This window comes from Budorcas taxicolor, chromosome X, assembly GCF_023091745.1.
Source record: "Budorcas taxicolor isolate Tak-1 chromosome X, Takin1.1, whole genome shotgun sequence".
Lineage (NCBI taxonomy): Eukaryota > Metazoa > Chordata > Mammalia > Artiodactyla > Bovidae > Budorcas > Budorcas taxicolor.
Genome location: NC_068935.1, coordinates 129,409,847 through 129,425,486, shown reverse-complemented (window position 1 = coordinate 129,425,486; position 15,640 = coordinate 129,409,847). Strand labels below are relative to the sequence as shown.

Genomic DNA, 15,640 nt, shown 5'->3' with positions numbered 1-15,640 from the left:
GTGTTTATCTTTCCTCAAAATAAAATATTGAATGATATAGAGGTAGCATAACTTACTAAATTAAGTTTAAAATGAAAAAGAAAAAAAAGCAAGGCTATTTTCAATAGTCTTAATAGAATTATTACAAGTATTGAAAATCCCACAATTCAGGCTTTCTTCTACCTTGTTTTAGACAGCACAGTATGCTCAGCCCCCCTTTTACTATAAGGATATCGATGAGTCCAGGCACCCTTTGGCCCTGTAGCATCTATTGCAACATCAATTAAAGAATCTGGAGTCACCCATCTCAGGAAGATGAGGAAGAGAAAGTTGAATACAGCCAACAGAGCAAAAATGCAGCCTGTCACGGGGCCACAGTGAGAGATGAGTCTGTCCAGCCGTTTGTCCATGGGTAACACAGCTTCTCTTGCCACTCGGTCGTACACCTGGCGGGAGAGAATCAAAAATGAGCACAACTTTGCAGGCTGCAACAGAACGATGACCTGCACGGGTCAGGAGTGCTTTAGAGATGTAACAGGAAGCACGTACATTTCACTGTTGTTACAGTAATGATGTGATGAATGAAACTGCTTACGTGAAGTACTGCCATTTGACTCACTTATGGAGTGCCTCCTCTGGACAAATCACTGGGGTGTATTTACCCTGGGACACCCAGATGAATCTACCTCAGCTCCTGTGCCCTAGGGGATCCCCATCAATATTTAACCAACTAGGAGAATTCCAAAGTCCTGAGAAGCTGGAATGGCTTTGGGGGCTGCCTCTGTTGAGGCTGTGTTTAATTCAGCAGTGACTTCCAAAAGCCCTTTAGGACTCCTTGATTCAACTGCCACCAGAGAGTTACAATCTATGGGTTCAGAGAGGCTCTTCTCTCCACAGCCATGAGAGGCTGAGTTGCTGTGCACAGGCAAGGAGAAAATAGAGACATTTCATGGATGCCAAATAAAACGAGGGGAAAGGGATGGGGGAAATTTGGGTAGATGGGACAGGCCAAACACTGGCAAATAAAGTTCACTGCTGAGAACTGGTAACAGATGGCTCGCTTTTTTAAAGAACTGCTAAGCACTAAACTCTGAAATATTCGAAAAAAAAGCTCTCTGAAGTTACTTCAAACACATAAAATGGGCTGGCCTTCGTGTTTTTTAAGTGCACTTGGGCATTACTGGTGCTCATTCTCACGTTATCAGATCTGTAAACTATCTCGTTTCGACCTCAGCAAAGTTCTGATGTGCAGAGCAAGTTCTAAAGATCAATGGCCTCTGAAAGGTACTGGCTGTTTTTGTCTAGCTCCTCTGCCCTGAGGACATTTGGAATACATTTTAGTTAGAATTATGTCGAGCATTTTCATACTGTTCACAGGGTTCTCGTGGCAAGAACACTGGAGTGGTTTGCCATTTCCTCCTCCAGGAAATGGAGATGGTTAGATAGCATCACTGACTCAATGGACAGGAACTTAAGCCAACTTCAGGAGACAGTGAAGGACAGGGAAGCCTGGCATGCTGCAATCCATAGGGTCACAAAGTGGCAGACACGACTTAGTGACTGAACAACAAATGTCAAGCATTACACGGAGCGGTGAATTATAACTGAAAAAGTATCTTTCCAGCACAAACGCCAATTTTGTATTAATTTTTCTAAATAGCAGTTAAACTAAGGAGTTGAAAGGGATCAAACATCCTGTGTGAAACAGGTAGAATTAAAAGAGCAACTAGAAACTCACCCGTACGTCCACCTTTATTTCTAGGTCAGTTAACTTATGATCTCAAGTGACAAAATAATACTTTGCTACTATGGAGAGAATGACAGGCTTGACAATCCATTAGCGATAAGGAGTCACTTTCTTCTTTGCATGTATACTATAACCGTCATAGAGTGTAAAACTGAAAACAATACAGATGTTCTACTATTACTTTAAGCGTAACTGAAGGAAAATTTGTGGTTTAAATAAAACCCTAATTCACTTCTTTAACACAGGCTGAAAAATTATCACCATAATTCTTTGCCCCGAACTTGTTATGTATAACAGGGCAAACTTCTGAGGTTTACATGTTGATCAAAAAGGTAAGGCACAATTAGAGCTATGGTTCTCAGTCAGGGTGGGCCTCACTAAGAAAATGTGCCTAACCAAATATCCCTGCCCACCACTCCCGAATTCCGCCCCTACCCCCCCGCAAAGGGTCTTGTGAGAATCCAGCAGTGGCAGGGGCACAGGAAAATAGAATGAACAGAGCCTGAAAGGCTCCTGAGACAATTCTGCCACGCGCTCCTAGCAAGCACTCAGTGCTGCACCCCAACTGCCACAGGAAAACAAGGAAATGTACTTATTTCAAACTGGTGGAGTCACTGGTGGAGTTAACTTCTAGAAAATATCTCAGGGTTATTTCAGTCAAAACTGTTTGTTAATGCAAATATCTCATGTTTCAATAGAAAATGTGTATGACAATTTTTGGAGTGTTTTGTTGCACTTCCATTCAAATACGGGCTCACCTCAGGTATGGGAATTTACAATTTAAGCCAGTTAAGACTCGGTAATGACCTAGAGGGGCTGGGTGGGAGGGAGCGGATATATGTATGCATACAGCTGAATCACTTTATTGTATAGCAGAAACTAACACAACATTGTAAAGCAATTATATTTTAAAAAAAAACACACACACAAGAAAGCCTTTCTGCTTACTCAGCTCTATCCAGCTCCCAACTTTGGGCTAGAAACTAGCAGCTCCACTGAATACAGTAAGAGTACCCAGCACTATCTTCTCCAGGCTCCCAACCAACTGTCTTTCTGCACAGTTTCCAAATACTAAGAAGCACAGCATTTCCATTCAGCTTGTTATGTTGTAATAAGAGGCAGGAGGCAGATGAAGTGATGAGAGGCAGCTAGACAAGGACGAAATTGAGTAGAATAACTGAAGTACTGACCTCAAAATAAGGAGGCATTTCCCACAACTGTACTCTCCCACCTAAGGACATTAACCTATTTCCTGCACCTGTCCTTTTGGAAATTCTCTACTGCTGCTTTCTATTTGTGATCCTACTTACATCTGTCATGTGCATTTGGAATTCTAACTTACTATGTTCTCCATCAGCCCAAAGACGCGAAAATCTCCTTTCAGTAAAAAAAAAAAAAAAAAAAAAAATCACAGCAGCTAGCAAGGGCCACAAAAGTTTTGGAAGTAGCCTGAATTAAATATTTGTAAGTTACAAAGTTGCCACAACTTGGCTAAGCAAAACCAGGTATTTTCTAATAGACCTATATGCTTTAGAATTATAAACAGCCTCAAGAAAATGTCTAAAAGTAGATTTTAATATTAGTTTTGCCTCTAATTGTTGTAACTTCTAGAAAACTCTGTAACTCTTATATGGCCAGTTTAATGAAAGGTCTAGATACTGCAGTACTATTTTTCAGATGTCAAAGGCAATGATCTGACTAGAAACTTAGCCTAGTATATACAAAAAGAAGTCTCATTTGGAAAGAGACTTCATAAATTTAAGCAATAGAGCAGAAATGGTAAACCTATATAAAAGAAGTAAATGTGTATGTGAAACATCAGGTAAGAATTCCAGACACAATCTTCAAATACCCTTCTCTAGCACGTGACGTACTTTTTCAGTTCTCTCTGCAACGTTCCTCCAGGTGTAGAAAGTCTTTACAATGTTATGGATATTTTCTGGAGGTGGCAATGCTCCTGACTTCAGTTGGAAAATAGCTTTTTCCAATCCCTCACACAAAGATTTTACAGAAGGCTCACATAAAATGATAAGATTTTCTGGAAGTACTTCAGGAATTCCACCAACCCTGGTACTTACAACCTTAAAAAGAAAAACAAAACAAAACAAAAAAATGTGATCCACCAGAATTCATCTCTCAGGTAAACAAGCAAAACCAACTTAAAAAAATACAACAGACTGCATCTGATTATTTTTCAAGACGCATGCAGAAACCCCAACAATGTAATAAGCCCTCCAAGCTTTTTACCTGTAAACCACAACTGGCTGCTTCCACAATCGCCATGCAGAATGCTTCCGTAAGAGAAGTATTAAGAAAAATATGTCCTTGAACTAAGACATTTCTAACATCCTTGTGTTCTAAGGCTCCCAAGAGACGCACTCTGATGTTTGAAACAAGAGAAGAAAGAGGGGAGTAACAATCATGGTATAAAAGAAATACCATTCATAAGCTTCTAACGATTTCCATCTCAAAAGATTGGTATCACCCAACTCTGACCTAAAAGTCATATAAAACTGTTTGGTTAAAACTCATAGAGCTATACATATTTCTAACTTTTGTCACAGATAAAATTTCATCCTCTCCAAAATTAGTTTACCTTCCATGAAAATACTAATACACTTCGATGAGTAAATGTTAAAGTATCATTTCTAAATAGGAAAATGTCTCTTTTAAATTGAGGCTTCACATGCACACAGCTCACATGTTATCTAAGTTAACAAGGAAGAGAAATGTTTGAATCCGTAAGTGCAGAGCAATTTACATGATTTGGGCCATGCTATTTAAATCACAACTCAGTGTGGCTTGAGAATCTGCAAACACTTCCAATCAAAGTAGTTGTTTTTTTGTGCATTCTTGGGTGCCCCAACCAGTTTCTCCTAAAGTCAAATAATACTGGGCTAAAAAAAAATTATGAATACCCTATCTAGGGTTTCCCATTTATATCATTTTTTTTAAAATAGGCTTTGCATTACTTTATTACTTTGTAGCAGAAGCAGCCCACTTAATGCAGGCACAAAACCAAAACCGTATTTAAGTAAAAGATTATTTTCTCACCCAAGACAATATGGTATCCATCAATACCTGTCATGGAGCTGGTATCTTTCCCGTACTTCTTCCAAAATGATTCTCTTTGGTCCCTCTCCTCCAATTATGAATTTTAAATCAGGATATTTCCGACAGAGTTCAGGTATTATACCACTAAGTAAATCGGTCCCTGAAAACATAAAGTTGAATGTTGAAGATGTTAATAATTAAATTTAAAGTTTTCATCAGAACTGAGAATCCACTCACTTTGAAAAGTATTAGCTTACATAAGCAGGGAAACAAATTCCCCTAACCCTTTCCTAGAATGGTGGAATCGCTCACAAACTATCAGGGGTCCCCCAAGAATTCTGGAAGATATATACACTGACACCCATTGTTACCTTCTACCCACTTAGTTTGTGGACTATTCTGTTTCGAAAGTATTCACGTTATTCACCTTGGATCACACAACGCCTGTGACTAAAAAAGGCATTAGAGGTAGCGAACATTTCTGTTAAATTTTTCTACAGAACAGGAGAGCTGACTGGAGATCTGGGTCTTGTTCCAGCCTTTGTACGAGCAAGGTCTTTGACAATGGGAAAGTTTCCCGATATAGAAGACGAAGAGACCACTGTACCTAAGTCCAAGGTCTCTTTCAACCATAAAATTCTACTGAACTGTGATTCTACCTCCTACTACAGGGAAGGGCTAAGCAGCAAAACATAACTGCTGCCTCCATTTTGTTAAGAATGCAGTTTGTACACAGGATTTTGCAGCGAACACTATGGTATTAGCAAAATTTATAAGAATAGTCCATCTAAACACTGTGATAGCCCACTTGCCCTAAACGACAGTGGATGAAGGTGGCAAGACCTCACGTGCCAGATCATTAGTCTATAGAACAAAAGGGTGTATCTTGGTCCTTTCTTTCCTTTTAATGAAATACTTTCTCATAATATGTAAATACAACCTCAGGTAATAAAAAGCAACAAAGTAAATTATGCTCTGCTAGTCTGAAGAGTGGCTACACAAAGAGACAGCAGCAGTGATGTTTGAGAATTTAGTTCATTAACAATGACAAGCCACACACATTCAAAAGTAAATGTAAAATGAGCCAATTAAAGCTTAAAAAAATGCACACAGACACATACACAAGAACTGCACTTCAATCAATCTTCCCAAATATAGGCAGATTAATTATTAAAAAGAGGGTAGGAGAAATAATAAAGGTTCAATTAAATAATTCAAGGTAGGATTAAATAAACTGCTAGTATTTTCAAAATATGACTGCATTAGCAAACTCACATGTGGCATTTATGAATTATGAAACCTTCTCATTAAAATCTTAGCCATCTGTTTCAAGTGTATCAAGCCCATCAACTAGATTTCTAGATAAACCAGACATTTTACTGACTTCTAACTATTAGCCTCCTATAATTCCTTCCCCTCTTTCTTCTAATACAAAGGTTAAGAATCCATTCTTTAAATGAAAAAAAAAAAACAGCATATAGAGTGATAATCAGAATTCCTAACAACAGCTAACACTTACTGAGTGCTCCCCACAAATAAAAAATGCTATGGTACCAAGAGCCTAACGCAACGAAACACACAGGACTTTCAATAGCCATATTCACACAAAATGGACAAAAAAATTTCTGATTCAAAGTTCTTTTAAAGCATAGTCTAACAGTATTTTAAAGAACTTCCTGAATCTATACCTAGGATAATGGCTGGGCTGAGGATGGAGGGAACAGGAGACCTTAACTTGAGAAGAGCTCAACTCAGGCTGGTTCTCTTACTTACTGTGTAACCTGGGTGAGTTACTTACCCTCTCTGAGATTCAGTTTCTTTGTTACATGCAGATAACTACACTACAGTTGGGAGGGTCAAGTGAGGTACTGTACCATGCACAGGCTTTATCAACTGCAGAATATAAATGTAAGTCGTCATTACCCCTAGAGCAAGAAGTGGGGCATGCCTGCACATGTACAGGAGCACTGTGAAACCCTGCATAAGAACAAAACAGGCTCAACAGAAAAGGAAAGAGGCCGGCCAGGAATCCTGGGAGGTAGGAACTTTGATTTATCCTCTTACTTAATACGTTCCAGTGGCCTTTGATATCTGGTCCAAATGAACACCTCCTAAATAAATTTATTAATAATTAACAGGCCATTAATATAACTAATCGCTTTGGGGCTACAGATATGGCTGTTCTTAGAATGTTACTGGCAAATGGAGAGGGTTTGATAAATTTTTTTAATTATTGAACTGAGAACAGGAAAGGCTATCAGAGAAGGCAATGGCACCCTACTCCAGTATTTTTGCCTGGAAAATCCCATGGATGGAGGAGCCTTGGAGGCTGCAGTCCATGGGGTCGCTAGAGTCGGACATGACTACTTTCACTTATTCCTTTCATGCATTGGAGAAGGAAATGGCAACCCACTCCAGTGTTCTTGCCTGGAGAATCCCAGGGACAGGGAAGCCTGGTGGGCTGCTGTCTATGGGGTCACACAGAGTCGGACACGACTGAAGCGACTGAGCAGCAGCAGCAGCAGCAGCAGCAGTGAGGTAAAGGTACCAGGTTCAATCTTTGAACAGATAAGTTAATTTTGCTCTGATCCTTGGCCATGTATGCATCATATGCTTTCTTAGCTGGCTATGTCACCAGGGTATATTATTTGCTAAAAAAAAGAAAAAGAAAAAAAAAAAAAACAGGCATAAACACATCACCAATATCCCAAGAGGGATTCAGAACACAGAATGCTGCTCCATTCACATCTTCTTCAAGAATGAAAGCATGCCACCATTTCACCCCTCAAAACGCAGTTCAGTGGTTTTCTCACCAACCTCGGTTTATCGGATCACCACAGACTAAGACTCTCCATTCCTAAACCATTCTGACCAAGGCCCACATCTGCACTCCACTGGGGCACTCCGGATCCCACTGCTCAGCTGCATGCTTACCAGGAATCAGCTGCATTTCTCCACAAATCTGTTTGATACCAACTGTACTTGTTACTGCATTTGGCTTACCTAATTAAATAGCACATAAACGGACAAAATGAGTTTCTGTGAAGCTAAGCTGAACAGTCTGAAACATTCAGTCAAGACATAGAAAAAGTCCTTGTCAGATCAGGGGGTATCCTGAACCACTGTATAAGATCAAAATAAATGGAAAATCCAGAGGTACATCACTTCACATGCCTTTAGGTTCTCATCACACATGAGAGACCCAAACTGGCAACTGTAAATTATGCTTCTTGAAGGTGACTGTGCAAGAAAGATGATTCAGCTCAAACCAATGGACCAGTACTCTTAAGCCTACAGGCCCATTGGCAATTCAGTGCATGGTAACAGTATTTTGAGTAAATTCAAGTATTTAAAAGGGTGGTTACATATTATCTTTTTAACAATTCCCTACTTTTAGTGACAATTTTGATTGCTGACAACTGGTTTTCCGATACCATCCAGAAGACCATTTATGTTTTGAATAACCGGACTGCTTTGGACTTGGAGTCAGCGAGGCTGCAGTATCCGCGAAATGCTGCAGAGGCACTGAAACCATCCTCTCTGAGCACAGCAGACCCTTCCCGAATACTTTATAGGAACCATCACTGAACCTCACAAGATCACCACTGTTGCTCGAATCACACAAAACGAAAAAAGTGAGACTCAGAGATGTTAAATAGCTTGTCATCAATGACACAGCAGGACAGAACCAGGATAGGATTTGGGACCATCTAACCCCGCCTTCTTCATCACTTACCTACCAATACATTGTCTTATCTACACTGAAAGGAAATAAGCAAGCTATAGAACAGCAATGTCCAGAACAAGCTCACTGACTCTGAGTTTATGAATTAAAAATGACAGGAAAGCTATAAATCAAAACATTCATGAGGGTCATCCCTGAATCACACAGTTACAGCTGATGTAAGTTTTCACCCTTGTGATTTTCTTAGCTTTCAAAATTTCTGCAATGAAAAAAAAGGGTTATGTGGTAGGCTGGGCCCTGTACTTCTCACTGCATATGTAGGGAAATTTTCAAAAGACCTTAACTATTAAACAGCATCAGGTTATTGTTTTTCCTTTAAGCAACTATTAAAACATCAAATGTGGGGGGTAAGGGAAGGAATAGTATTTACCACTGTTCCAGAAATTTCTCCTTTAGGATGTATAAAACGTATTAGACCCTTGTTTACTATATTTAACACAGTAGTTATAAAACCGTAAAACAAAATGAGAAGCCCAACATTCATTATAACACAGATATTCAACAGCTTTCTACAAGCAAAAAAAGGCTGCGCAGTACAATTTTAGCTATCATTTCATTACCTTTTCTGTAAACAAGTCTGCTGACAACAACAATAGTTATTATACTATCATGCCTTCTAAATGGGTCTGGAGTGAAGTCAGTAGGATCTACAGCATTAGGAATGACGGACACTATTTCAGGATTCAGTGCTGCTCTTAGCACAGTGTTTTCCTTACTAGTGTAAGAGACACAAATTATGTGGTTTGTGTCACAAAGAGACACAGTTAGAAGTTTGTTTGTGAGCACCGAGCTGACATCAGCAAATCCGAAAAGGGAATGGTCCGTGAAGACTGTCTGGAGGCCCATTGTCTTGGCGTGGAAGAGGGCATCATGGGCCATGGCAGAAAAGGAACTATGTGAATGGATTATCGTGACTCTCTCCCGAACAAATATGTACCTGAGCAATGGCAGACTGTGAAAGAGGGTCGTGGCTGTAGATTGGTTGTACATGACTTTCAGAGGCAAGTAATAGACTTTGAGGCCATTAGTGAGGTAACGGATGCCTTTGCGATTTCCGTAAGCGTGGGTGACAATTATGACCTTGTGCCCTCTTTCAATCAGGCACTGAGAGAGCTGGTAAATGTGACTTTCCACGCCTCCCATGTTTGGGTAGAAAAAGTCCGACACCATGCATATATTATGGGCACAGGTCCTAAACGTGTGAAGACTTCCAGGGATGACACGGGAGAGTGATGCTGAGGAAGGCTGGCCACGCCCACCTCTTCCTCTATAGGCCATGCTGAGATGGTTTAGGCATTAGTCCTTAGAGCAACCCAGTTAAGATAGGTGTCCTCTAGTACCTGAAAGAGAGAGTAGACAGGATCTCAGCTCAGAGACAAAATGCATTCCGCACTCCAAATCCAGACATACATATTGTTTTAATGTTAATGTAGATCTGTTAGCTCTCTCCCTAGAAATAAAACATACAATGTAGTCATGCATTTGACAGCATTTACTTGCTTACCATTTACTGTGGGCCATACAACAAAATTAGACTCTGCAATGGTCCTCATATCTTAATTTTGATCTAAGAATACCACTACACATAATTTTAAATAATTTTTGTCACCAAAGTATAATAATACTTTGCCATACTAACCAAGCAGTTTATCCAGACAATTAGACATGCAACTCTTTACAGAAAAGGCTTGCTAACCTCACTTCAGAGCTTAAGCCACTGACTCAATGAATCCCATCAAGTTCGCTAGTATTAACTCTGTGGTTTACACTAGAAACATATCCGGAGTTAGAACTGTCTTTTGAGAGTAACTTTTTAAAGTATCACTTGTAGCACATGCCAGACCTCACTTTCCCCTTCCTTATTCAAAAATGGTGATAATCAAACCGTTCCTTTCATTTCTTAAAACTTTCAGTTATGTACATCTTCCCTCCACGAATGACCCTTTCTTCAGTTCGGAATCTAAAAATAAAAACTAGAGATGGGCTGGATCTGGGGCCATTTTCTACATCTGAAGCAGGAAATGTTCAGCTAAGGGGTCCCCGAGAACATCAGTGCAAAATGTGCACTAAATATTCAATGTGACTACAGATTCTTAGACTGTTAACGCTAAAGAGAAAGCAAGTGAAACTCATTCTCAGCTTTTACAAAGATTTCCATGCCTCCAGAAACTCAATGGGAAGCCATTCTAAAGGTCTGAGTTTCTGATTCACCACAAACTCAGAAAATGCAAAGCAACAGCTTGTGCAAAGTCTGTTCTCTCCAACAAGGTCATCTTTATTTTAAACACAGTCTCAGAAATACTCAGTAAGTGTTGAGCTGAATTTACTAATTAAGATTCAATATTACCAAATCAAGAGGTAAGTTTGTACTGCTAAGTAGCTTCAGTAAGGTTTTTTTACTGTGGTTTCTCACTTAAACCTGAACTGCCAGTTCCATTCAATTTTAAAAGATGAATGATAACGAAAACAGTGAGTAAAGCACCAAATGAAATCATTTAAAGTTCTGTCGTTAATCTGCAATGTTCTGTGAGCAATCTGCCTATCAGGGTATCACGCCTAACACCTTCATTGCGTAAAAGCGCAACAAACGGTATAAGCACAAAATCTTAAGATTTTAAACCTTAAGAGAAGCTTGGAGATCCAGTGAAACAACTCTTTTATTTTCCAGATGACAAGTTGAGCGATGTGTCCAAGGTCCCCACTCAGCCACTTAAGTGGCAAATGCGAGATGGCCGTAAAATCCACAGCCACAGTCAAGGAGTCCCTGGACAGTCATTATCAGCAGACTTCTGAGAAGCCTTAGAGTGACCCGGGGGGCGGGGAGGATTGGGGTCAAGAGGACGGTGTTTCCAACCCACTCCCTGGGCGCCGTCCCGGCTTCACTTTCCGAGGTCGCTGGGGAGTGCCAGGGCCAAAGAAGAGATGACTCCGCCTCAGTCAGCGACCCCGCGCGATCAGGCGGGGTCTCGCCAGGACCCAACGGAGGAAGACGGCCAGAAAGTGAGCAGGAAACCGAGGCCGAGGGTCCCGGGGCCGTTCTTCCCGCCCGCCGCAGCCGACAGGGAACCAGCTACATTGCGGCCGCCTCAGAGCACCCTCAGCCCCACTCGACTCCCGAGCCCCTCGACCCCGAATTCCGAGCCTCAAGCTGGGTCGGCTTCGCTCCCTCCATCACCGGATATGCTCCCCTGGGGACAGCCCAGTCCCAATTGGAAGATGGAGCTAGGACCGGCGACGGGAAGTCAGACGCGTACTTACCGGCAAGTCCCATGGCCGCCAGTGTCCGGACCTCCCGCGGCTGCACCCGGAGTCCCACCCAGCAGCTCCGAGGCACCAATCAAGGGCGTACGCGCGCGAGGGCCGCACCTACAGGACAGCCAATCAAAAAGAGGAAGTGGAGTCACGCGCAGGAGCGACTCCCCACCCATCAGCGTGCGATGTAACGTCAGCGCGCGCCTACACGTGTCACCACGATGTTCCGGAAGACTTGTTTTCTCTGTATTGAAAGCAGTAATGCTCGGCTTAACCTTTTATGTGAATTCTTAATGTTGCGATTCTCTAAAAGTTGGCCTTGATCTCTTGCTACACAAGCAACCCACCAGGACTCTTCAACCAGGTAAAACCAGCACTGCCTCGCAGCGACCCATTGGCGCTCCTGGGAGTTGTAGTCCCGTGTTCTTTGGAGGCGAATCCGAACTTAGAAAACTCACTCCCAGGATGCACCGCACGCCTAACCCGAATCTTGCGAATGGTCATGTGAGTTCGCACCGTGGTTGCCTAGATACAGTGTCTCCTTTCTGGACGCCTGTTCTCTCTGGCTTCCTTTTGGAGAGACTTTGGGCTGGGATGGCTACAGAAAGCTGGGATCATGGTTGCGTTTTGTTTGTTGTTGATCATCTCTGCTACAGAAGCTCCGCCAGGTTTTTACCATTCTGGTAGGATTGCCTGATGTAGTGAGTAAAATACACAAAAAGTCAAAGTTTTTAATAATTTGAATTTCACATAAATAATGGTTTATGTAAGTATGTCCTAAATATAGGGGACTTTACTAAAAAGTTATTCGTTTATCTGAAATTCAAAAGTTAACTGGGCATCTCGTATTTTATGTGGCAACCCTCCATTCTGGAGAAAAAAAAAAATCTGAGACCTGAAATAGCAACTCCCACTCAGACTGGTTCAGCAGGCCATCGTGGTGCTTGGCCAAGAGGCTAATGAATCAGTGGGAGTAGTCTGATGATCAGCCATCCACTCCTCACCGTTGGTACATGGAGCTCCCAACCGAGGAAATGCTTTCCTGAGCACCATCACCACCGTCGTTACCAGCACTCATTTTAAGCCTGTAGAAAGGCTATTCATTCCGGAAGATTTCACCTCCTTTCCCAAATCTCTAGAGGGAATTAAATCCTCCCTCTTTTGTATTTTGACAGTACTTTGGCTATATGCTGGTATAGCATTTATCAGGTGATACTCAAATGGTTTGCCTGTCCTCCTGCCCCACCCCTCCACCTGGCCTTCTTCCTCAGCCTGATCCTTGGAGACTTGTGTCTTCTTGGGATCTCTCATGGATTTCTTTCTGAAAAATGGCATTTATATTTGCTTGTTAGTAAGCAGAGGCAAGTTCTGCTCCTGGTACTAGAAATCGAGTAAGTTTTAGCTGTATTAATGAATTTATTTGTTCAATGCCTGCACAATGTCTGACACATATATATACACCCGATTGAATGTATTGAAGAACTGACTCATTTGAAAAGACCCTGATGCTGGGAAAGATTGAAGGCATAGGGGCGAAGAGGAAGACAAAGGATGAGATGGTTGGATGGCATCACCGACTAGATGGACATGAGTTTGAGTAAACTCCTGGAGTTGGTGATGGACAGGGAGGCCTGGCATGCTGCAGTCCATGGGGTTGTAAAGAGTCAGACACGACTGAGTGACTGAACTGACTGACTGAATGTACTGAAAAAATTCCAAGGGGTGTACCTTAAAAAAGTACAGGGAACTGATATAATTCGTAGAGCACTTTGGTTGTAGACTTTGAAATGTATTAATGATTTAACTTTAATGAATACGGCTCAAGTGGGAATAGATATTCTGCTCTGTGTTTATATTGAAGCATCAGAGAATAAAAGTCATGGAAGACTCAAGGATACTTACGCAAGCTTAATAATTTGCAGTTGGTTTCCCAGATAAGCACAACAGTAGCAGGTAGTACAGCGTTGTTTTGGTCTTCTTTTTCATGTTTGCAATAGGTAGTGAGACAGTAGGCTTCCCTGGTGGCTCAGTGGTAAAGAATCGGTCTGCCACTGCAGGAGACATGGGTTCTATCCCTGGGTTGGGAAGATCCCCTGAAGAAGGAAATGGCAGCCCCCTCCAGGATTCTTGCCTGGAGAATCCCATGAACACAGGAGCCTGGCAGGCTACAGTCCATGGGGTCACGAAAGAGTCAGACATGACTTAGCCACTAAGCAACAACAATCAAGACAAGAGCTATTGGGTAGAAATCCTGGAAAGTATAAATGAAGGCTAATCCTCATTTGTTGATCTCCTGGCTTGCCACTGCCATAGTTCTTATTACAATGTTGTTGTTCAGTCGCTAAGTTGTATCTGACTCTTTGGGACCCCATGAACTGAAGCACACTAGGCTTCCCTGTCCTCTATCTCCTGGAGTTTGCTGAAATTCACGCCCTTTGAGTCAGTAATGTTACCTAACCATCTCATTCTCTGCCTCCCTCTTCACTTTTTGCCTTCAATCTTTCCCAGCATCAGGATCTTTTCCAATGAGTTAGCTCTTCGCATCAGATGGTCAAAGGATTGGAGCTTCAGCATCAGTCCTTCCAATGAATATTCACGGTTGATTTCCTTTAGGATTGACTAGTTTGATCTCCTTGCAGTTCAAGGGACTCTCCAAGAGTCTTCTCCAGCACCACAATTCAAAAACATCAATTCTTCAGCACTCAGCCTTCTTTATGGTCCAACTCTTATGGATATACATGACTGCTGGAGAAACCATAGCTTTGACTATACGGACCTTTGTTGGCAAAGTGATGGCAATTCTACTGTGAATCGTCTAAGATCCTGATGCCAATCAATACTCCTTCAAAAAACTTGAGTTATTTTCAAAGAAGAATAAATATTTTCTATTTTTATCATCAAACAATTTACCAAGTGCCTACTCTGTAAAAGGTTTTTTGGGGAATACAAGGAATATTAAACATAGATTGTGTTTAAAACTTTTTATCTTTTTCAGCTTTTATATATTTTTCATCAATGGTAAAAGGCAACCCACTTTTCTTGAAAGGTTCTTTGTATTTTAAATACTGTAAGATAGGCTGACCTTTATAAACAGATATTAATAAAGGCATGCTGTTGCCAAGTCTCTGTGGAGGAGGGGGTTGAGAAACCTGCAAGCTGTGCCAGTAATAGTTCCAACAAAGTCTGAAAACACTGAACATCATGTTCATCTCTGATCTAGGCACTTAACATTAAAAGGCAAATAAATCATGATTCTGTACAGGCTTCACCATCTCACATGGGTTGAGACTCCATTTTTAGTCAGTTAAACCTTAAGCAAAGGTCACCGTTAAAGGCTATTTTCTAAAAGTCAAAAAAAGTAGCAGCAGGATGAAGAAGCTGTAAATCTGGGAATAATTCTAATTATAGTGTTCTGCCTAAATGTATGGCATCAGGTATGCCTTTAGAGAATTTTCATGTAAACCAATAAATTAGACTAAAATACTTTCATGCAGTGGCTTCTGATTGCACATAATAGAATATGAGAGCAATCAGTACCAGTGGTAGTATAAAATGACCTATAAGTGTAGAAGGTATAAAATAAAAGTAGATATCATCTTCCCTTGGAATTCAACTCTTTGCAAATTCATATGTAAATGAGCTCTTGGACAAGTTTGGAGTGGGAAGGCAATGCATTTGTATTGAGAACCTGCTATCTATGTACAAGGCACAAGGTAAGGAAAAATTGGCATGTGCTTTATCCCCAAGAAACCAAAACAGAGTTAAGGAATATGTAAATATCTGATAAAAGGTGGGAGGTGATAAATACCACAAAAGAAATACAAGAAAAATACTGGGAGTTCAGAGTATTTCTGGCTGCCAAT

The 15,640-nt window shown here is 41.2% G+C and overlaps 1 protein-coding gene across 1 annotated transcript; it reads right to left on the bottom strand.

The window, feature by feature from the left end:
- Window positions 1-158: 158 nt before the first annotated feature.
- On the bottom strand, window positions 159-9,805 carry PIGA (phosphatidylinositol glycan anchor biosynthesis class A). The gene is made up of 5 exons (XM_052663621.1): window positions 9,086-9,805; window positions 4,808-4,940; window positions 3,974-4,106; window positions 3,601-3,807; window positions 159-425 (listed from the first exon to the last, which is right to left on the bottom strand). The coding sequence occupies exons 1-5, from the start codon at window positions 9,801-9,803 to the stop codon at window positions 159-161; spliced, it is 1,458 nt and encodes a 485-aa protein (XP_052519581.1). The 5' UTR covers window positions 9,804-9,805.
- Window positions 9,806-15,640: the final 5,835 nt, after the last annotated feature.

Excerpts from the sequence above, each read along its gene's own strand:
- PIGA (XM_052663621.1), bottom strand. The coding sequence starts at position 9,803 with ATGGCCTATAGAGGAAGAGGTGGGCGTGGCCAGCCTTCCTCAGCATCA. Across the intron at positions 4,107-4,807 it reads AGATACCAGCTCCATGACAG|AGTGCGTCTCTTGGGAGCCT; the intron begins GTATTGATGGAT and ends TTCAAACATCAG. Across the intron at positions 426-3,600 it reads TTGCAGAGAGAACTGAAAAA|GTGTACGACCGAGTGGCAAG; the intron begins GTACGTCACGTG and ends CTCTCCCGCCAG.